Source organism: Natrix helvetica (assembly GCF_964273705.1).
Source record: "Natrix helvetica genome assembly, chromosome: 1".
NCBI lineage: Eukaryota > Metazoa > Chordata > Lepidosauria > Squamata > Natricidae > Natrix > Natrix helvetica.
Genome location: NC_138548.1, coordinates 359,877,200 through 359,899,207, shown reverse-complemented (window position 1 = coordinate 359,899,207; position 22,008 = coordinate 359,877,200). Strand labels below are relative to the sequence as shown.

Sequence of the window (22,008 nt, the reverse complement as noted above, 5' to 3'; positions counted from 1 at the left end):
ACCCTTGTCATGGTCAGATCACTCACTTCTCCGGCTTGACTTTCCATCCGATACCCCCCATCGTGGGGAGACGGAACCGGAATGTCCTAGATGGTTCCGCCCCAGGCGCCTGATGGAGCCTGATAGGTTCCAGATGGAGCTTGGGCCATGTCCTGTAGCCCTGACCCGTGCCCGGATGGAGGACCTAGTGGCTGCATGGAACAGTGCGGCCGCTGGGGCCTTGGATCGGGTTGCGCCTTTGCGGCCTCTCTCGCGGCAGCGATCCACCCAGGCCCCTTGGTTCACCGAGGAGCTGAGGGTGATGAAGCGCCGAAAGAGATGCCTAGAGAGCAGATGGAGATCGTCACGCTCTGAATCTGACCGATCACAGGTGAGAGCCCATTTACGGACTTACCTTGTGGCATTGAGAGTCGCCAAACGTCAGTACTGTGCCACTCTTATTGCGTCCACTGATAACCGCCCTGCCGCCCTGTTTAGGGTGACCCGCTCCCTCCTTTTTCAGAGGCCACGGGAGGCCCCTTTACAGGGTAGAGCAGAGGAGTTTGGGGAATATCTGCAGGACAAAATCGCTCAGATTCGCAGCGAGTGGGTCCCCTTTAGTGATCCAGAAGAGACGTCGGAGGTGGGTCTTGAGGGATTAGGCTGGGAGGCGTTTGACTCTGTTACTTCCGATGATATGGATGGGTTACGTGGGCGACTGCGAGCCACCACATGTTTATTGGACCCGTGTCCCTCCTGGCTTATACTGGCATCCTGGGAGGTTACACGAGGCTGGCTCCAGGAACTAGTCAACGCTTCTCTTAGAGAGGGGTTCTTGCCAGCCGTCTTAAAAGAGGCGGTGGTGAAGCCCCTACTCAAGAAGCCTTCCCTGGACCCGGCTATATTGTCTAATTACCGTCCTGTCTCCAACCTTTGCTTTTTGGCGAAGGTTGTAGAGAGTGTGGTGGCACAACAGTTCCCACGCCACCTGGAAGAAATGGATTATCTAGACCCGCGCCAGTCCGGCTTCCGGCCCGGCCATAGCACGGAGACGGCTTTGGTCGCGTTGGTGGATGATCTCTGGAGTGCCAGAGATGGGGGCTGTTCCTCCATCCTGGTCCTATTAGACCTCTCGGCGGCTTTCGATACCATCGACCATGGTATACTATTGCATCGTCTGGAGGGGCTGGGGGTGAGGGGCACCATTTTGCGGTGGTTCTCCTCCTACCTCTCTGGCCGAGCGCAATGTGTGTTGACGGGGGCAGAGGTCGACCCTGAGGCTGCTCACTTGCGGGGTGCCTCAGGGGTCGGTCCTCTCACCTCTCCTGTTCAACATATATATGACACCGCTGGGCGAGATCATCCGTGGATTCGGGGTAGACTACCACCTGTACGCTGACGACACCCAGCTGTACATCTCTACCCCGAACCACCCCAACGATGCCGTCGAAGTAATGTCCCGGTGTCTAGAAGCCGTGCGGATCTGGATGGGAGGTAACAGACTCAGGCTCAACCCGTCCAAGACGGAGTGGCTGTGGCTTCCGGCACCCCGGTTCAACCAGCTATGTCCATCACTGGCCATTGGGGGCGAACAGCTGGCCCCCATGGATCGGGTTTGCAATTTGGGCGTCCTCCTAGATGCCCGGCTGTCAATGGACGACCATGTGACGGCCGTGGCAAGGGGGGCGTTTCACCAGGTTCGCCTGGTGCGCCAATTGCATTCCCTATTGGACCGGAATGCCCTCCACACAGTCACCCATGCACTTGTGATGTCTCGGCTGGACTATTGTAGTGCTCTCTACATGGGGCTCCCCTTGAGATGCACTCGAAGGCTGCAGCTGGTCCAGAATGCGGCCGCGCGGGTTGTTGCGGGAGTCCCTAGGTACTCCCACGTAACACCTCTCCTGCGCGGGCTACACTGGCTACCTGTGGCTTTTCGGGTGCGTTTCAAGGTACTGGTTATCATCTTTAAAGCGCTCCATGGCACAGGACCAAGGTACTTGCGGGATCGTATCCTGCCCCATACATCCCTTCGACCGATTCGCTCTCACAGAGAGGGGCTCCCCCGGGTGCCGTCCATGAGGCAGTGCCAGCGGGCAACGCCCAGGAGTAGGGCCTTCTCTGTGATGGGCCTGACCCTCTGGAATGACCTCCCCCGTGACATCAGAACAACCACTGATCTCCGCTCCTTCCGTAAGATGCTCAAGACCCACCTGTTTAGTTCAGCGGGCCTGGCCTAATCCCGATCTAGTCCCTCAATTCTGTACTTTTAAATTTTTGGGGTGGTTTTAAGATGATTTTTAACTTTTATTACCCTGTACAGCTCTACTGTTTATTTGGTTTTTAAATGTATCTATTTTATACTAGGTTTTAATCTGGTGTCTGTACACCGCCCCGAGACCCTTCGGGGAGAGGGGGCAGTCTATAAATTTAATAAAATAAATAATAATAATAATAGTCTGTGAGTATATATAATGTTTTGCAGAGTACAGGTAATTCCCAACTTACGACCACAACAGGAAATGGATTTCTGGTTGTAAGTTGTTTATAGTCATAAATCAAGACACCCAGGTATTATTTTTATCTTTTACTAGACCTTTGTTGATCAATGAAGAGAACTGGAGATTTGCAGAGGAGAAAATGGGGTGAGGGGTGGAACGAAAATGCATCTGATGCTTTCTTTAGTGACAAAACATTGATGTTGAATTTCCTGGCTCAGGATGAAAAAGAAAAGTTGCTTTTTACTATCTTTTGGGGAAGGTTTTTTTTCCCTTTTATCACATTGTCCTTGTTATTTGTGCAGACACATGCATGCTGTATATTCCCACAGTCATACATGTTGGAAGTCAAGGACTACATTAAATGAAGCACCTAACGAATGACTTCCTAGTCCCTGCTTTCCCCAAGGCATTCGTTAAATGAATATGTGGGTTGTTAGGTAGAGCCTGGGGCCACTCAGTCAAAAACTGAGGGAGCCTAGTGGTAGAGTGTGGGAACAAGGTCACCATGGTATGTGTGCAGATCAGTTTTCCTGATTGGAACACATATATGGAATTTGGGACTGGAATAAATTGAGTAGTAAATGCGGGTTGAGATGGATGCCCACTGGGAGGACCCAAATTAGAAAGCTGTGTTTGCAATGACAATAGCAATGCTTAGATCTTAACAGGAACTTTCAAACTGAGGAAGTTACTAGCAGCATAGGAAACACGTGGTGAAAGCGCTTAAGCAGGTATAGCTAAAAATAACCATATTAGGAGAAATGCTTCATGTAACCAATAATATATTATTTCCTTATACGCTCTTAATAAAAGGGGGTTACAGATTACGCTCTGTGCCACTCATGCATCTAGGAACCTTGTGTGTTGTCTTCATTATGAGCGGCCCATTATTTGCGGGGGGGGGGGGCAAACCCGCAGTAGAGATGGGAAGGCCTGGAAAAATTGAGAAAAAGACAGGTATTTTTTCAATTTTCTTCCAAGGCTTTGGAAAAACAGAGAATGAATCCTCTCCCCCCCCCCCCCCCCAATTTTTCTGGTTTTTTTCCAGGCCTGAATAGAATAGATCAGAACAGAACAAAAGAGTGGGAAGGGACTTTGGAGGTCTTCTGGTCCAACCCCCTGCTTAGGCAGGAAACACCATTTCAGACAAATGGTTATCCAACATCATCTTAAAAACCTCCAGTGTTGGAGCATTCACAACTTCTGAAGGCAAGTTGTTCTACTGATTAATCGTTCTGTCAGGAAATTTCTCCTTAGTCCTGAGTTGCTTCTGTCCTTGATTAGTTTCCACCCATTGCTTCTTGTTCTACCCTCAGGCGCTTTGGGGAAGAGGTTGACTCCCTCTTCTTTGTGGCAGCTCCTGAGATATCGAAACACTGCTGTCATGTCTCCCCTAGTCCTTCTTTCTCTTAAGCTAGACATACCTAGTTCCTGCAACTGTTCTTCATATGTTTTAGCCTCCAGTCCCCTAATCATCTTTGTTGTTCTTTCTGCACTCTTTCTAGAGTCTCCACATCTTTTCTACATCGTGGTGACCAAAACTGAATGCAGTATTCCAAGTGTGGCCTTACCAAGGCATTATAAAGTGGTATTAACACTTCAGGTGATCTTGATTCTATCCCTCTGTTGATGCAGCCTAGAACTGTGTTGGCTTTTGTTGGCAGCTGCTGCACACGGCTAGCTCCTATTTAAATGGTTGTCCACTAGGACTCCATCTCTAGTGCAGGCACAGGCCCTCCCAGGAGGCCTAGTTAGGTAATGAAACATCTCCAAGAAAACCACCAAGCTCAGAGAGCACCTTGCAGCAGTTCAAGCCTGATCCATGAATAATCTATTCTGAAGCTGAGATCTCTTGGCTGCTAGATCCTTCTCCGGTGTCTTTGGCACCATCCCCATAGAAGAGGGAGTCAAACTATTCTCCAAAGCACCTGAGGGTAGAACAAGTCAAGGGACCCAGGTTTTTTTTGTAAATTCTTACTAAACTTTGTTGATCAGTAAGGAGAACTCTGAAGATTTAGAGATGAGAAAATGGGTGAGGGATTTTTTTTTCTTTTTCTTACATTGTCTTTTTCATAGGTACACACACACACACACACACATACATACCTTCAGTATATTTATAGACATACAGTACATAGTTGTATTAAGTTTCTTTAATCTGTCATGGGAACAAGCATGAGATCTGGGCTGCTCCCCCAAACTCTCCTCTTTTTGCTGTCCTGGGGAAGACCCACCCAGGCTCATGGTCTTCAGAGTCCCCACCCAATTTAAATTCTCATGATGGGGGGGGGGCGCATCATGTAACCTCTGCACCAGTGGCCATTGCAGATCACTGTAAGATGTGAAACTATTTAAATTAAAATTAAATTTTCCAGGGAGGTCCAGTCCTGGGACACAAAGAAGGTCAACTGTGAACATCTGGATCTGGACACCTGGTTCCCCAGAAGTGGATCCCACTGTAGCGCAAGGGAAGACCTACCCCCAACTGGAGGGGAGACGGAGTTCCCCTCGGGGCTGCTCTTCCTCTGGGTCAGGATCCCCCTTTTTCTTCTTCCTCTTCTCCAGCTGCAGGAACTCCAGAGGCCGCAAAATCAGTCAAGGGGAAGAGCTGAGGGTGGGAATGGGGGGGGGGGGGTTCCTTAGTGGCCTCTGAGCTTCGGTGTTTCCCTGGAGACGTCTCATTGCCCCAACTGGGTAACATCATCAGGGCAGCAACCAACCACAGACCTTAGGGAGTCCCAAGGACCCTTCAACTCTTACGGGGCCTTTTTGCACAAGTCTTTCAGGGGCATCTGCAGAGGTTCAGCTTCCAGCTCTCTCTCTCTTTCTCTCTCTCACAAACACACACAAAAACACAGCATTTCGGAGCACGTGGTCCTAGCTGAAAGGGGGAGGAGAAGGGGCGGGGCTTCAAAGAGTAGGCGGAGCCCGAGAGGAAGCCGGAACTCCCGCCCCCCACCTCTCCCCTCCCATTGGCTGGATCTCTGCTTCCCTTCGCCCGGCGCTGGATCCCTCGGGAGAGGCTCCTAGGTCCCGTTCCGGGCAGGTGGGGCTGCTCTCCCTCCGGCCTCCAGGCCGCCCCTCCAGCCAGGAGATCTTCTCCCCGCCAGGAGGGAGGGAGCTGCGGATCCCGATCTTCGGCTCGCAGGGTTTTCCTCGGGGAGATCCGGCTCTGGCGCTGCCTGCAGGGAGCGAATCCCTCCCTTCCCTCCAGGGGGACAAAGGGGGCTCCGTCCCCGGGCTGGATCTTCCTCGGGGCCAAGGCTCCCCGTGGGGGATCCGGGAAGCAGCTTTGGGTAAGTTGTTTCAGGAGGTTTCTCTGTGATCCGTCAGAGGTCTCTGAGCATGCGTATCCCGCAAGTGCATTTTTTTTAAAGTGTAAATTGCGCTTTAAAACATTTACTGGGATTTGTAATGTGTTATTAACACCCTCTGACCTCTTTGCAACGGGGAGGGGAAAGGAAAGGAGTTTAAATTAGTTGACTTGAGCTCGTGTTTTCTTGAGCCACAAAAGAGATTCTCTTCCTTTGAGCTCTTTCCTCTGAAAGGCGTCAAATCCTTTGTTTTTATGCTAATCTTTACTTTGCTTCTGCTTTAAAAAGATGGGTAGAATTTCTAAACTTTAGATTTTCCTTCTTTTGCCCAGAAGAGGCTGGGATGTAGGAGCCGCTCCTTGGTGGGTGTTTTCCTAAGCACAAAGGAAGTTTTGAGGGGGGTCTTGTGAGCAGCTGCTAGGTAACAAGCTGATGGGCAGGAGGCTGCCTTACCCAATTGTACATAGATTTTGAGACGCCTAACTGGAATCTTGGCTGCCTTGCAGCCTCCAAAAAGAGCAGGAAAGATCAGCCCTTTTCACACATGCTCTGCCCCATCTGATCTCTCTCATCTTCCACTGAGGTTTCCTAGGTACTTTGGTCCCTATTGGACTTCAGCCTGCTGGTTTCTTTCATTTTGTCTTATTCAGATCTTCTTGAATCTTATCTCCATTATTTTGTATCAAGATCCAATACTCCTATTTTTGCCTCCAGAATCCAGATCACTTCCAGATTATGTTCAATATCACTGTTGGCATCTGAGCCTTTTTTTTTCATTTCTCCTTGCAGGAGACCAGTGAGGATGTGGCTGTGAACTCCACAAAGGAGAAAGTTCCTGGATTGGGATCCATCAACCTTTGGCCAGGACTCTGTCCCAGAGAATTTGGAAATCGTGCCCTGGATGGAGAAGAGGCTTCCTTGCACAAAGGGCCAATTGATTAAGGAGAAACCAAACCGGTCAGCAGTGAGGGTAATACCTGGCCTTGGCCCAGAGGCCTCTTCATTGTAACTTTAAAAGTGAGTAAACAAAACTTGGGTTAAATCTTGGTTTGGAGAACAAGCATCCATTTTTTAAACCTTTATTTGACAAATGAGCAATGCATAAAAAATGGGTTTTGCTCCCAAGGTGCTGGGTGAGGGCATAATGTAGTTCCATTGAGGACTATACGTTGAATGCGGTTGGTCAGCCAGTTACGAATCCACCAGGTGGTGATCCTATCCCACATTTTGTTTATCCTGCCAAGAACTAGGTAGCGCTCTACTTTTGTCACATGCCTCACTGAAGTCCATGTATTCGATGCACACAGAACTTTAGTTGTTTTGTCAAAGAACGCAATAAGGTTTTCTGCCGTGGTCTGTGTTTGACAAACCCATGTTGGCTTGTAATAATAGCTTTGTTTGTTTCTAGGCTTTGGCAGATCCAATGCTTGATTATCTTTTCCAGGATCTTCCCAGGGACTGATGCCAGGATGTTTGGATTATAGCTTCCTTGATCCAATCCCCCTCCCCCACCCTCTTTTTAACTTTATTTTATAAAATGTACAAAAAGTGTCACGAGGAAGCCCCGATTGAGAAGCCATGGTGGGATGGGGCTCCTATGAGCCAAAGTGAGAAGAAGCAGGAAAAAGGGATAAGAATCAGAAATGGGTTCTTTACATTAGCCTGAACTCTTTTTCCTTCTCTTTTGCTTATGTGATGCCTTAGTTTAGTTTAGTTTACTTTATTGTCATTGCACCTCCGACAATGAAATTAAATGCCATCTTCAGTGTACATTGTCACTATCAAAAAAATAAAACAAAAACGCACATCCTTTGCATTCTATGCAATTCAATTGAAAACCCCTGATATTGCACTAATATTGCACTATACAGTAGAATTCAATCTAGTTACTGCCCTGGGACAGAAGCTGTTTTTCAGCCTATTTGTCCTTGTTTTCATTATCCTGTACCGTCTGCCAGATGGTAATAGTTTACAAAAAAAAGAGTGCCCAGGATGAGATGGATCTTTAAGAATGCTTTGAACTTTGTTAAGGCAGAGGGAGCTATAAAGCTCTCCCAAGGAAGGGAGAGGTCAACCAATGATCCTCTGGGCAATGACCTCGATCCTCTGGAGTGCTGTCCTATCTGCCTCTGTGCAATTGGCAAACCATACACAGGAGCAGTAACTTAAAATACTCTTTATTGTACAGCAGTAGAAGGTCACTTAGTTTTGGGTAATTCCTGTAGTTTGTCCTGGACCTATGTCCAGTTTGTCGACAATTGGAGTCTTGGTTGTTGAGCAAAGTGGTCATTAAGTAAGATGTCGCGGGAGAGCTTGGCTCAATGACTGCAACGTTGTATTCGTGGTTGTGGTTGTTAAGCGATTTCACGTGTCGCTAAACAAAGTCCCAGGTAAGGAATGTGGGGTTGTCTGAAGTGAGCAGGAGAGGCCTGGGGATTCCCAGGCACAGGCAGCATTCGACTTCAGGGCTCCCGGAGAACCTAAGAGATGCTTTGGGACACGTTTCTTGGAAACAGTACGGAAAATGCAGCTTGGAAAATGGAGCTAGGTTGCAAAGGCCTCCAGTCTGGAGATTAAGGGCGCATTTCTCAGTGGCAGTGGTGACCCTGGGGTGAAACCGAGGCCTGGGGACAATGGCAGTTGGCTGAAACTGCCGAAGGCCCCATCCCCCCCTCCTTTAAGGCAATTATTATGTGGGAAATATTTTTCTGGACTGTCTACCTGGGTCTGGAGGTAAAAATGCCCTCCAGAAAACCTCCAGGGGCTCGGATGGCCGGACCCTCTTTCGGGGTGACAAACCACATCAGAGTTTGGAATGTGGAAAATCTGCTGCTTGAAATGAGACAATTGTTGTCCTGCATTGGTGAGTCCCCTCAGAGGGGGCCCTTAGAAGTTCTTGTAGCGTTGGAAATGGTTTAATCCTGAAATATTTTCGAAAAACACAAAAGTGGGTCAAAACACCCCTGGCCTGGGTATTATTAAATAAAGCTTCTCATTTTTTAAAATTTAGATTACACTTAAAGCCATTTATGGATATTGTTGTTAAGTCTCTCACTGCGATATTTCATTATTATCCATAGATCTTGTGGCATTAAATATTTTTCTTGCCTATTTCTATCGATCTGGAAGCAATTACTGTATATTCCATAGAGATATAACTTTAAAAAAATCTAAATTTAATGTGATGTTTTTGGAGCTTCAGTAAAGGAGACTCACTTTTTCTCATCATTTTCCTTTAACTGTGGTTATTTCTCTCCTTCTCCTCCGTCCTCCATGAAATGGCATCTCCTCCCCAGCCCTACGAAGCACAATGTTTTCCTGGCTGTTTTGCTTGGGAAGTGGTCTCTTCCCTCTTGGTCCCATAGAAATGTTCCTTTGTGACATAGTTGTTGATGTGCTCAGAATCTGGGATCTGCCATTGACTCCTATTGGCTACTTCAGTGGGGCTTCTGGCATCTCCCCGCCCCCTGTGAGCCCCTTGATCCGGACACCTGGTTCCCCAGAGGCGCCTGGTACCCGGATGCTCCTCTGGTCTGATGGAGGCTCTTTCTCCTTAGGGATTTCAGGCTCTTTGGGAAGAAGGTCAACTGAACGTAGGAAAAAGAGCCCAGTGTGCCTGTTTCACACTGCTAATTCCTTCTCTCCCTCCCTCCCTCCCTCCCTCCCTCTCTCTCTCTCTCTCTCTCCCTGTCTTTCTCCCTCTCTTTCTCTCTCTCTCCCTCTCCCTCTCTATTTGCCAGCCTTCAGCTCCTCCTGCCCACAAAGGGGGTTTCATTATTTGTGGCCCCTCCTGTGTGGGATTCTCTGTCCTTCCTTCCCTCCTCAGCTCAAGTGGGAGAGGCTGAGTTTGGGTCGGTCCCCCCTTTCAGCCCAGAGCTCATCAGGCACAGCTGGAGGGCAGAGGCAGCCATGGGGGCTCACCACAGGCTGCCCTCCAGCTGCCCTTTCACAGTTTCAATGGACCCCACCTGCAAAAGCTATTCATGACCCGGATCCATAATGTGCAGGGACTCACTTAAGGTGGAAAGTTGAGGAATCACCTGCAGTTATTTATTTATATCTATTTATTATCAAATATGGAAACCACCCACCTCACAAATCAGCTTATTTGCTCCATTGGGAAACATCTATGTCGTACATTGTGGACTGGATGTCATAAAGGGCTGATAAACTTTGGGGCATTAGCAAAAGGGGGTCATTGTATAAAGGCAAGAAATTGGACTCTGTGTCCTGAGTTGTCTTGTAAAACACAACTCTGAAAAGGGACACACAACTCTAAAGCCAAAATCAAGAAAACCAAAACAATCAGGTACCTGAGACACACCCACAAACACAACCAAACTCTAATTCTCCAGTCCCAGCCTTCCTCTGTCCCAGATATTGGGGAGGGAAACAGCCCCCTAAGGCTTTCCAGAAGGTTGGGGGGGGCTGCACCATCCCCCCCCCCCCAGGAAAGGGTCTCTCCCAGGACAGGGGCTGCTACAGAAAAGTCACACTTCCTGGGTCCCGATGGATGGCAAATTGTAAAGGTGAAGATCTGTGTTAATTCTCCATTTCATAATGGTTTGTCTCCCCTTCTGCAGCTGCTTGTTGCAAGTGAGCAAGTGCCCTGCCAGCCACACTCACCTCAAACAACTCCTGGCCTTGATCCTGGATTTGAATTCTTACATGTCTCCTTGAACAGGGAAAAGATTTTCAAAAACACACTCCTCAAACACGTATATTTCTACAAGGACACCGATGCAAACATTAATATTTGTTTTTGACAGTTAGTATCAATTCATGATTTTAACAAGCTCCATTGCTTTTTGGGGGGAGGTAACTTTATCCTGCCTAATTCTAAACCAACTGCAAAATGCTACTTTTGTTCAATTCTTAAATACTAAATATGTGAGGCTGAGCTTTAAATTGACCGATAGAGATCAGGCAGGCTTAGTTCAGAGATGCTCATCAGCTGTCAAAGTCAAAAGTTAACTCATTCACTCCTTTCTGCCCTTCAGAGAGCATGACCACCAAGCCACGCCCACCCAGTCACATGACCACCAAGCCACGCCCACCCAGTCACATGACCACCAAGCCACGCCCACCCAGTCACATGACCACCAAGCCATGCCACATGACCATCAAAATAAGTCATACCCACAGAACCGGTAGTAAACACTTTTGAATACCACCACTGGTCCACACACACAAAACAGCACACATTCCACTGAAGGGAAGTTCCCCAAGGATTTGCTGTCCAAAAGCTTGAAAGACGAAACCTCTGATGATCCTGGTGACTGACCCAGATTGGATCCTGCAACTTCATCCTGGCACATGCCTTCAATTGTTTTTTATCTTTATTTCACAAAACGGCAATTGAGTGAAAATTTTTGATTGGACTTTTGAGTTTCCTATAGTCAGTCCTCGAGTTACGACTACAACTGGGCTGCAATCTCATTTCTTGAGCAAAGTGGTCATTACTTGAGACATCACATAATCGCTTTGCTCAAGAACTGCAATTCCTCCCTCACTCTTGCGGTTGTTATTAGCAATAGCACTTCAAGTTAGATACGTAGTGATTTACAGCACTCTCTGAGCACTTTACAAATGTCGGCCCTCAACAACTTTGTGGTTTTCCTTGTTTCTCGAAAGGAAATAATGCTCTTATCTCTTTTGTTCCACCAGCAGGAAAACAGCTGTGACCAAAGATTTACCTGAAAGGCAAATATCAACAGATAGTAGAAATTCAGCCCAAGGCAGCAGCGAAAAGGCAAGCATGGAGGCTGGGAATCTCTTGGATCCCCCATCAGACACGAGAAGCACTTCAAGGACGAAAAGCTCCAAAAATCTCAGGAGCCCCCCAACACTAAAACCCTATAAATGTGAGGAATGTGACTTATGCTTTGGACGAAAGTCAAGCCTTCTTATACATCAGAAAATCCACACTGGAGAGAAACCTTATCAATGCCTGGATTGTGGGAATTTTTTCCGTGAAAAAAACACTCTCAGAGACCACGAGAGAATCCACACGGGGGAGAAACCTTACAAGTGTTGGGAATGTGGGAAGAGCTTTTCTCGGAACTCAAGTCTTTGGTCCCATGAGAAGATCCATGCAGGAATAAAGTCTTACAAATGCTTTGACTGTGGAAAACGTTTCACCGCGAGTTCAACTCTTCGGAGTCATGTGAAAACACACACAGGGGAGAAAAAGGAAAAGTGTCTTGAATGTGGGAAATGTTTTATCCAGAGTTCAGCTCTTCGGAGACATATGAAAACACACACAGGGGAGAAAAATGAAAAGTGCCTCGAATGTGGGAAAAGTTTTACCTTGAAATCAAACTTGGTGCAACATCGGAGACGTCACACTGGAGAGAGACCCTATGAATGCCCAGAATGTGAGAAACGATTTGTGTATTCTTATGAACTTCAGACACACCAGAAGATGCACCAAGGGGACCTACCCCATAGATGTGGGGAGTGTGGGAAAAGTTTTATTTCACCAAGCCAAGTTCAGATTCATCAGAGAATCCACACGGGGGAGAAGCCCTACAAATGTGGGGAGTGTGGGAAATGCTTTTCCCAAAAACAACATCTTGGAAAGCATCAGAGGTTCCACACAGGAGAGAAGCCATACAGATGCGCAATATGTGGAAAATGCTTTGTAGACATGCGAGGCCTTCGGGGTCATCATAGAACCCACACAGGGGAGAAGCCACATCAATGCAACGACTGTGGAAGATTTTATAGTACCTCATCAGCCCTTAGAAGTCATGTGAAACTTCACACAGGGGAAAAAAACTACAAATGTTTTGACTGTGGGAGAGAATTTGCTCATTCATGTAACTTAATAAGTCACAGCCGAATCCATACAGGAGAGAAACCTTACAAATGCTCAGAATGTGATAAATGTTTTCCACGGAAAGATTCTCTTGTGATGCATCAGCGAATCCACACTGGAGAGAAACCGTATAAATGTCTGGAGTGTGGGAAATGTTTTGTCCATCCTTCAACACTTCGTGCGCACACCCGAAATCACACAGGAGAGTAGCTTGACAACCACACAGAAGGTGAGAAACCTTTTCATAGTAAATCAAAGCTGAAAAAGCTCCAGAAAATCCAAAGCAGAGATAAATCTGTTTAGTTGGGAATGCTGGAAACACTTTATTCAAACCCATCCTAATGTTTACCAGGAACTTCACACAGTGACAGAAGGGAAATCCTACCATTATTTGGTGTGAGCAAATGTTTTTCCTACTGCAGCAAAGGAACCGCAGAGAGTTCACAATGAGGCAAAAGGGTGTAAATGCTGGGAGTGAGAGAATATTTTGCTCGCAAAGCGGAATTAGTAACTTACTGGAGTGATTACACAAAACAGTTATAAGTATGCGGGGAGTAGATTTAATGTTTTGCAGTGTATAGGACGTATGACCACAAGTTGGAATGGATTTCTGGTCATGTTGCTACCATCGTAAATCAGGAACCAGGTTTTTCTGTTAATTTTTACTAGGCTTTGTTGATAAATGGGGAGAACTGAAAATTTAGAGAGGGGAAAATGGGGTGAAGAGCGGAATGAATTTCTTGTTTATTTAGTGATAAAAGTTTTGATGTTGAATCTGCTGGCTGAGGATGAAGAGGGAAAGTTTTCGTTTTCCTATTATCTTTTTTGGAGGGATTTTTTTCCCTTTTTCATATATTCACACACAAATATTTGTATTAACTTACTTTCGGGGCATTTAATCCTTAATAAAAGTATTGCTCAAAATCACGGCTCCTTAAACTTCGGGCCATGGGCCACATTCAGACCACTGAAGCTATTAATCTGGCCCACCCAGGACCACAAGGTGGCCCCTGGCAACACCGCCCCACCTACCCTTCACCCAATCGCAGGACTTACCTTCGGGAGCCCAATCGCAGGCTGGAACTGAAAGCTAAGGCCAACAATTTTGGTCTGCAGAATGCTTCTGGAGGTGGGGTGTGTGTGAAAAACGGTGGACACAAATGTCCCAGGAGGTTAAAAAACAGGCAAAAATGTCTTGTTTTTCACCTCCTCTGCCTGGAGAAGATAGAGAGAGGGAGAGACAGGGAGGGAGAAAGAGAGGGAAGAGAGGGAGAGAAAGAGCGACAGAAAGCAAGAAAGAGAAAGCAAGAGGGAGGAGAGAGTAAAAGAAAGAGAGAAAGGGGGAAGAGAGGGAGCGAGGAAGAGAGAGGGAGAGATAGAGAAAGAGAAAGGGAGGGAGACGGAAAGAGAGAGAGAGAGAAAGAAACAGAGATATTTCTCAAGCTCCTTGGGGCTGAGAAAAATTGCTGCAAAACTGAGTTTCCTGAAGTGGACCTCTACTGAAGTCCAGTCCTGGGGTCAGTGGCAGATGGCTGAAATGCCTGAAGGCCCCGGACCTCCACTTAAGGCACCACCTTGGCACTTCTGCCCCATTGCACGGCCAAGATGCGGCGACTGAGGCTTCAGGGGGCGGCTGCAGCTCTCCTACTCCATGTGTGGCCTGTGCTGGACTTCCAGGGTCTCCCCCCCCCCCTTCAGGCACCCCTCCACTTCTTTCCTGAGTCTGCCTTCACTTAGCAACCTTTCAAAAATCACTTAACGACCACAACAACGTAAGCGTTTTCCTCCTAGAGATTTTGTGACTCTCTACATTTCTGAAAAGGAAATACTCTCCTCTGTTTCTTTTTTCCTTCCAACAGCGGATAAAAGATTGTGACCAAAGATTTACCTTGAAGACAACAGAGGGTAGAAAATCAGCCCAAGACAGCAACCAAGAGGAAGCATGGAGCCTTGGAAACTCTTTGACCCCTCACCAGACACAAGCAGCTCTCCACAAAAGGACAAAGAATCCCATGAATGCTTAGAGTGTGGGGAATCCTTTGCTCTCCAGTCCCTCCTTTTGACCCACAGGAAGGTCCATGTGGGAAGTGGATCCAGTCAAGGTTTGGAGGGCAAGAAATCTTTCTCTAGTAAAAACTCCAAAGATTTCAGAATCCCCCCAAGGCTAAACCCCTATAAATGTGAGGAATGTGACTTATGCTTTAGTCAAAAGTCAAGCCACCTTAGACATCAGAGAATCCACACTGGAGAGAAACCTTATCAGTGTCTGGAATGTGGGAAACGTTTCCATGAAAAAGACACTCTCAGAGACCACGAGAAAATCCACACAGGGGAGAAGCCTTACAAGTGTTGGGAATGTGGCAAGAGCTTTTCTCAGAAAGCACATCTTTGGTCCCACGAGAAGACTCATGCAGAAATCAAACCATACAAATGCTTTGAGTGTGGAAAATGTTTCACCTGGAGTTCAGGACTTCGGACTCATCAGAAAACACACGGAGGGGAGAAAAACGAAAAGGGCCTTGAATGTGGGAAGTGTTTGACCTGGAAGTCAAGCCTGGTGGGACATCAGAAACGTCACACTGGAGAGAGACCCTATGAATGCCCAGAATGTGAGAAAAGATTTGTGTGTTCTTATGAACTTCAGAGACACCAGATGAGGCACAAAGGGGAGAAACCCTATGAATGTGGGGAGTGTGGGAAGAGTTTTTTTTTGACAGGAGAGTTTCAGATTCATGAGAGAATCCACACAGGGGAGACAGCCTACAAATGTGGTGAGTGTGGGAAATGCTTCTCCCGAAAACAAGACCTTGGAAGCCATCAGAGGGTCCACACAGGAGAGAAGCCCCACAGATGCATAAAATGTGGGAAATCTTTTGCTCAAAATGGAGCCCTTTGGAGACACCATAAAACCCACACAGGGGAGAAGCCATATCAGTGCAACGAATGTGGAAGATTTTATCGTACCTCATCAGCCCTTAGACGTCATGTGAAAACTCACACAGGGGAAAAAAAACTACAAATGTTTGGACTGTGGGAGAGAATTTGCTCATTCATCTCAATAAGTCACAGCCAAATCCATACAGGAGAAAAGCCCCATAAATGCTCAGAGTGCGATAAATGTTTTTCTCGGAAAGATTCTCTTGTGAAGCATCAGCGAATCCACACTGGAGAGAAACCATAGAAATGTCTGGAGTGTGGGAAATGTTTTGCCCGACCTTCAGCACTGCGCAAGCACACCAGGCATCACACAGGAGAGTGGCCTTACAAGTGTGCAGAGTGTGAGAAACCATTTCATTGCAAATCAAAGTTAAGCCTCCATCAGAAAATCCATAGCAGAGAAAAACCTGTTTAGTCCTGAACAATGCTGGCTGAGGATGAAGAGGAAAAATGTATTTTTCCTACTATCTTTTTAGGAGTGATTTTTTTCTTTTTTCACAATGTTTTTTCATATGTTCACACACATACATACAGTACATTCACAATCATACTAGTACACAGCTATATTGAAGGTCCTTGATCAGCGCATATAATTTATTAATAAAATTATTATTCAAAATAACGAGTGTTTTTTAGAGCATGGATTGGACGGTCAAAAGAGTCAAGATGGCAGTCAGATGGTGCCACGCTCTGCAGTCAAAGTCCTGCTGCTTTCTAGCTTTATGTGTGTGTCCCTTTAAAACAGCCGCCATCTTGGTTCTTTTGGCTCCCTCCTCCCTCGACTTTAGGGCTGAATGAAAAGGAGGAGATTTGCCATTAACTTTAGGAAAAATCTCTTGGTGATTCGGATGGACCCCCTGCTCTTAAGGGCAGATGATGGGTGGCTGACCAAATGTGCCTGAGACGCTCGGGATTAATGGGACCCCATCTCACTTAGGACATTCAGGCCCCCTTGACTTTTGCCCATTTTCTTACGCTGCCCCCTGATTGTGCAGTTATTTAAATTCACTTTTCCCCTCATTAATCTGCACTCAGTGCCACATAATGAGAAATGAAAACAGAAATTTAGCAATGTCTGCAAATGTATTAAAAAAGAAAAAAACCGAAATAGGACATTGGCATAAGTATTCAGACCCTTCACTCAGTTCCTTTGTTGAAGCACCTTTGACCGCAGTTACAGCCTCCAGTGTTTTTTGGGTATGAACTTTGCACATCTGGATCGTGGGATTTTCTGCCCTCCTTCCTTGCAAATCCTCTCCAGCTCAGTCAGGTCGGATGGTGACCGTCGATGGAGAGCCATTTTCAGGTCCCTCCAGAGATGGGAAGGAAGGCGGGTGGGATATGTTCACTGCCTTGACTTATTTCAGTTGTGGGTTCCGGATCCCGTTGCAACTGGTACGGTTGCAAAGGGGCCCGGAGTCCTCCACACGAATGCGTGCAGTGCACGTGTGCATTGCGTATATGTGTCTTACCGTCCAGCGACGCCTCCGCAATGCTCCAGCTGCTCGGCAGAGCGTCGCGCAGGCTAAGCGCCAAAGAGTTTAAAGACAGGTAAGGAGGGCGGGCAGGTGGGCCCTCTGGAGCAGACCAGATGTGGGTTGCCCCTGGATGGGGCGAACCAGTCATGGTGGTGGCGGGAGGCTCTGCCCACCTGCCCAGACACTTGTGCATGAGTGTGCAAGCATGCATACAAGCGCAAGCAAACCTATAGCCCCAGGATCTGCAACCGACCTCTGTTGCAGACCCCTGATATAGGATTTCCTACACCATTGGGGGTTGGACTAGAAGACCTCCAAGGTCCCTTTCCAACTCTGTTATTCATCCATCCCTTCATGCTGTGTCACTGGAAGCTTTCAAGAAGATACTGGACTGCCAGGTGTCTAAAATTGTAGAAGGTCTCCTGCTTGAGTAGAGGGTTGGACTAGAAGACCTCCAAGGTCCCTCCCAGCTCTGATTAAATAGGGTTCAAGATCCCCCCCCTCCCCCAAAGATCCCAGGAAGAAAAAGAGAGACGCCTGTCCCAAAGGGGCTTTTTCAAGAGGCAAGTGGACTTTCTTGTTTTCCTTTGAAGACGTTTTGCTTCTCATCCAAGAAGCTTCTTCAGCTCTGAATGGATGGGGAGAAAACCATTTGAAAGGCTGCCAACAAAGAAAAGTGTGTGTGTGTGTGTGTGTGTGTGTGTGTGTGTGAGAGAGAGAGAGAGAGAGAGAGAGAGAGAGAGAGAGAGAGAGAGAGAGAGAGAGAGAGAGAGAGAGAGAGAAACTATTCTACAAAGTCCCGGAGGGCAGGAGAAGAAACAATGGATGGAAAGTAATCAAGGAGAGAAGCGACCTGGAGTTAAAGAGACGCTTCCTAACAGTTAGAACAATTCACCAGTGGAAGAGCTTTGCCTTCAGAGGTTTTGGGTTCTTCATCACTGGAGGCTTTTAAGAATCCCTTGTGAGGAATGGGATAGGATCTCCTGCTTGAGGAGGGGGCTGGACTAGAAGACCTCCAGGGTCCCTTCTATTCGGATTCCTGAGAGTAAGGGGCGTGGTTACTTGCAGAAGGAGGAGCCCGAAGGGAGAGCAGAAGCCCCACCCCGGCCTCCCCGTCTCCGCCTGACCCTGCGCGTTCTTACCCGGGCTGTTCTTTGCTCCGCATGGGCTCTGGAGTCCTCCGGAGAGGATCGGACAGTTGGGGCTCCTTCCGCTGCGGTCCCTTCCTGCCATAGGGCTTTTCCTCGCCCGGAGAAAGGTAGCTGGAGTGGCCCCTCGGCCCCACTTCCCCAGAGGGTCCCTGAGCCTGCGAGGCTCCCGGGATGGGAGGGCTGGGACTGGGCGACCCTGGGAACAGAGGGAAGGCTCCCTAAAGACGGGGCTTTTCCCCTAAGGATTATGGGGGGATGGAAGGGAAACCCCCAGAGAGCCTCCCCGCCTCCCCCATTCAGTTTGGGGGGTGGGAGGGAATTTAAAGGGGGGGGATTTAAGTTGCTTTGAACTAAACTCAGGATCCCCCAACCCGAAAAAGGTCCTTTTCTCTTTGTTCTTAATCTAAAGCAGGGGTGTCCAAACTTGGGAACTTTAAGACTTGTGGACTTCAACCATGCTGGCTGGGGAATTCTGGGAGTTGAAGTCCACAAGTCTTAAAGTTCCCAAGTTTGGACACCCCTGATCTGAAGAGAGAGAAAAAGCGGATGTTCTTTGCTTTCGCTTGTTTTTGTTTGGCAAAACGGAAGAAAACCTTTTAAAATCCAACTATTATTATTGTTTTGAGAGTCCTAGGGTACAAATAAGCAACCAGGAAACAATATCAATATAAGTGGCAAGGATGCAAGCAATGAAGATACAGTCTTGCAGTCATAAGTGGGAGGAGGTGGGTGATAGAAACAATGAGAAGACTAATAGTAATGTAGCATTTGTGAATAGTTTGACAGTGTTGAGGGAATTATTTGTTTAGCAGAGTGATGGCGTTGGAGAAAAAACTGTTCTTGTGTCTATTTGTCTTGATGTGCAATTTATGTCCAGGATGCGAGGGGTCTGTAGATATTTTCACAGCCCTCTTTTTGACTGGTGCAGTATACGGGTCCTCCAGGGAAGGCAGGTTGGCAACAATTGTTGTTTCTGCAGTTCTAATTCTCCTCTGAAGTCTGTGTCTGTCTTGTTGGGCTGCAGAAGCAAACCAAACAGTTATGGAGTTGCAGATGACAGGCTCAATAATTCCTCTGTAGAACAGAATCAGCAGCTCTTTGGGCAGATTGAGCTTCCTGAGTTGGGGCAGAAAGAACATTCTTTGTTCTGCTTTTTTGATGACGTTTTTTCATGTTAGGTGTCCATTTGAGGAGCAAACAGAGAAGCCGGAAAAGAGCAGAGAAGGGAAATGGGGGGAGGGGAAAGGAAGGGGGAGCTTTGCCTTCAGAGGCTTTGGGTTCTTCATCACTGGAGGCTTTTAAGAATCCCTTGTGAGGAATGGGATAGGACAGCGATGGCGGACCTTTTTTGGCTTGCGTGCCACAAGTGGGGGGAGCGCGGGGGAGTCATGTGCGGGCGTGCCACACCCATAATGCAATGCGCGATCCCCCAGTGTGCATGCGTGCACAACGCCCCCCCATTTTTACATGCTTTTTTTGCCCTCCCCAGAGGGTCGTTTTAAGCGCTCCGAAGGCAACAGGGAAGCCTCCGGACGGTCCTTGAAGCCTCCGGGGGGGGGGGCGGGGAGGCTCTTTTCACCCTCACCAGGCTCCTATAAAGCCTCTGGAGCCTGGGGAAGGCGAAAAATAGCTTTTAAAAAGGTGAACTCAGCTGGCCAGCGCGTGCATGCACGCTGGCCAGCTTACAGGGCAGCTCCTCGCGTGCCCTGACAAATGGCTCCGCGTGCCACTTGTGGCACGCGTGCCATAGGTTCGCCATCACTGGGATAGGATCTCCTGCTTGAGGAGGGGGCTGGACTAGAAGACCTCCAGGGTCCCCTGCAGCTCTCTTCGGATTCCTGAGAGTAAGGGGCGGGGTTACTTGCAGAAGGTGGAGCCCGAAGGGAAAGCAGAAGCCCCGCCCCGGCCTCCCCGTCTCCGCCTGAGCCTGCGCGTTCTTCCCTTGTCTGTTCTCTGCTCCGCATGGGCTCTGGAGTCCTCCGGAGAGGATCGGACAGTTGGGGCTCCTTCCGCTGCGGTCCCTTCCTGCCAGGAGGGCTTTTCCTCGCCCGGAGAAAGGTAGCTGGAGTGGCCCCTCGGCCCCACTTCCCCAGAGGGTCCCTGAGCCTGCGAGGCTCCCCGGATGGGAGGGCTGGGACTGGGCGTCCCTGGGAACAGAGGGAAGGCTCCCTAAAGACGGGGCTTTTCCCCTAAGGATTATGGGGGTGGTGGAAGGGAAACCCCCGGAGAGGCTCCTCGCCTCCCCCGTTCAGTTTGGGGGGTGGGGGGGGTCTTTAAGGGGGGGGGAGTTAAGTTGCTTTGAACTGAGCTCAGGATCCCCCAACCCGGAAAAGGTCCTTTTCTCTTTGTTCTTAATCTAAAGGGAGAGAAAAAGCGGATGTTCTTTGCTTTCGCTTGTTTTTGTTTGGCGAAACGGAAGAAAACCTTTAAAAACCCAACTATTATTATTGTTTTGTTTTGTTTTGTGCTGATGTGGAGGTTCATACAGGACCCCTTTGAAAGTCCTTTGGAGTGGAGGCTGGTCTTGTTAGGAAGCTTCAGAATAGAATAGAATTAGAATTTAGAAATAGAAATTGAATTCTTTATTAGCCAAATGTGATTGGACACCCAAGGGATTTGTCTTGGGTGCAGATGCTCTCAGTGTGCATAAAAAGACAAGATACATTCATCAAGAATCATAAGGTACAACACTTAGTGAGAGTCCTAGGGTACAAATAAGCAACCAGGAAACAATATCAATATAAGTGGCAAGGATGCAAGCAATGAAGATACAGTCTTGCAGTCATAAGTGGGAGGAGGTGGGTGATAGAAACGATGAGAAGACTAATAGTAATGTAGCATTTGTGAATAGTTTTGACAGTGTTGAGGGAATTATTTGTTTAGCAGAGTGATGGCGTTGGAGAAAAAACTGTTCTTGTGTCTATTTTTCTTGGTGTGCAATTTATGTCCAGGATGCGAGGGGTCTGTAGATATTTTCACAGCCCTCTTTTTGACTCCTGCAGTATACGGGTCCTCCAGGGAAGGCAGGTTGGCAGCAATTGTTTTTTCTGCAGTTCTAATTCTCCTCTGAAGTCTGTGTCTCTCTTGTTGGGCTGCAGAAGCAAACCAAACAGTTATGGAGTTGCAGATGACAGGCTCAATAATTCCTCTGTAGAACAGAATCAGCAGCTCTTTGGGCAGATTGAGCTTCCTGAGTTGGCGCAGAAAGAACATTCTTTGTACTGCTTTTTTGATGAACGTTTTTGATGTTAGGTGTCCACTTGAGGAGCAAACAGAGAAGCCGGAAAAGAGCAGGAAAGGGAAATGGGGGGAAGGGAAAGGAAGGGGGAGGAAAAGACAATTGAGCTGTGAATGAGAGAAGGGAGGAAAGAGGGAGCGGAGAAAAGGAAGAGGAGATTCAGGAACAGGACAGCCTCAGAGACCTCCAGCATTTCACAGCACAGAAGGAGAAAAAAATTCAACTTTTCCCATATCATTCAGGTAGTCCTAGACTTACGACCATAGTGGAGCCCCAAATGTCTGTTGCTAAGTGAACCATTTGTTAAGTGAGTTTTACCCCATTTTGTGACCTTCCTGGCCACAGTTGTTCAGTGAAGCAGGGCAGTTAAGTTAGTCCCAAGGTTGTTAAGTGAATCTGTTTTTTCCCATTGGCTTTGCTTGTCAGAAGGTGGCAAAAAGGGGATTACGCGACCCCAGGACACTGCAACAGTCGTAAATACGAGTCAGTGGCCAAGCGTCAGAATTTGGATCATGGGACCATTGGGGGATGTGCTGGGCAGAGGGTCGGGCTGGAAGACCTTCATGATCCCTTCCAAGGGAAAGCTTTTG

General features: G+C 47.8%; 2 protein-coding genes across 4 annotated transcripts in view; both read left to right on the top strand.

Moving 5' to 3' along the window:
* Nucleotides 1–15,976, top strand: part of LOC309398310 (uncharacterized protein) — a 120,240-nt gene extending 104,264 nt beyond the window's left edge. Inside the window, exon 3 of the mRNA XM_081965091.1 lies at nt 14,474–15,976. Within this exon, the coding sequence (XP_081821217.1) occupies nt 14,557–15,795 (1,239 nt within the window). The 5' untranslated portion in view covers nt 14,474–14,556 and the 3' untranslated portion in view covers nt 15,796–15,976. The remainder of the gene's footprint in view (nt 1–14,473) is intronic.
* The window catches only part of LOC309398238 (uncharacterized protein), a 45,398-nt gene continuing 28,883 nt past the window's right edge, over nt 5,494–22,008 (top strand). Inside the window, exons 1-3 of one of the 3 annotated variants that reach the window (XR_014176371.1) lie at nt 5,924–6,156; nt 6,584–6,811; nt 11,462–13,499. The gene's annotated coding sequence lies outside the window, so the exon portion shown is untranslated. Of the gene's footprint in view, nt 5,777–5,923; nt 6,157–6,583; nt 6,812–11,461; nt 13,500–22,008 lie in introns of those variants that run through there. The other 2 variants (XM_081964946.1, XM_081964945.1) reach the window with 2 other exon arrangements.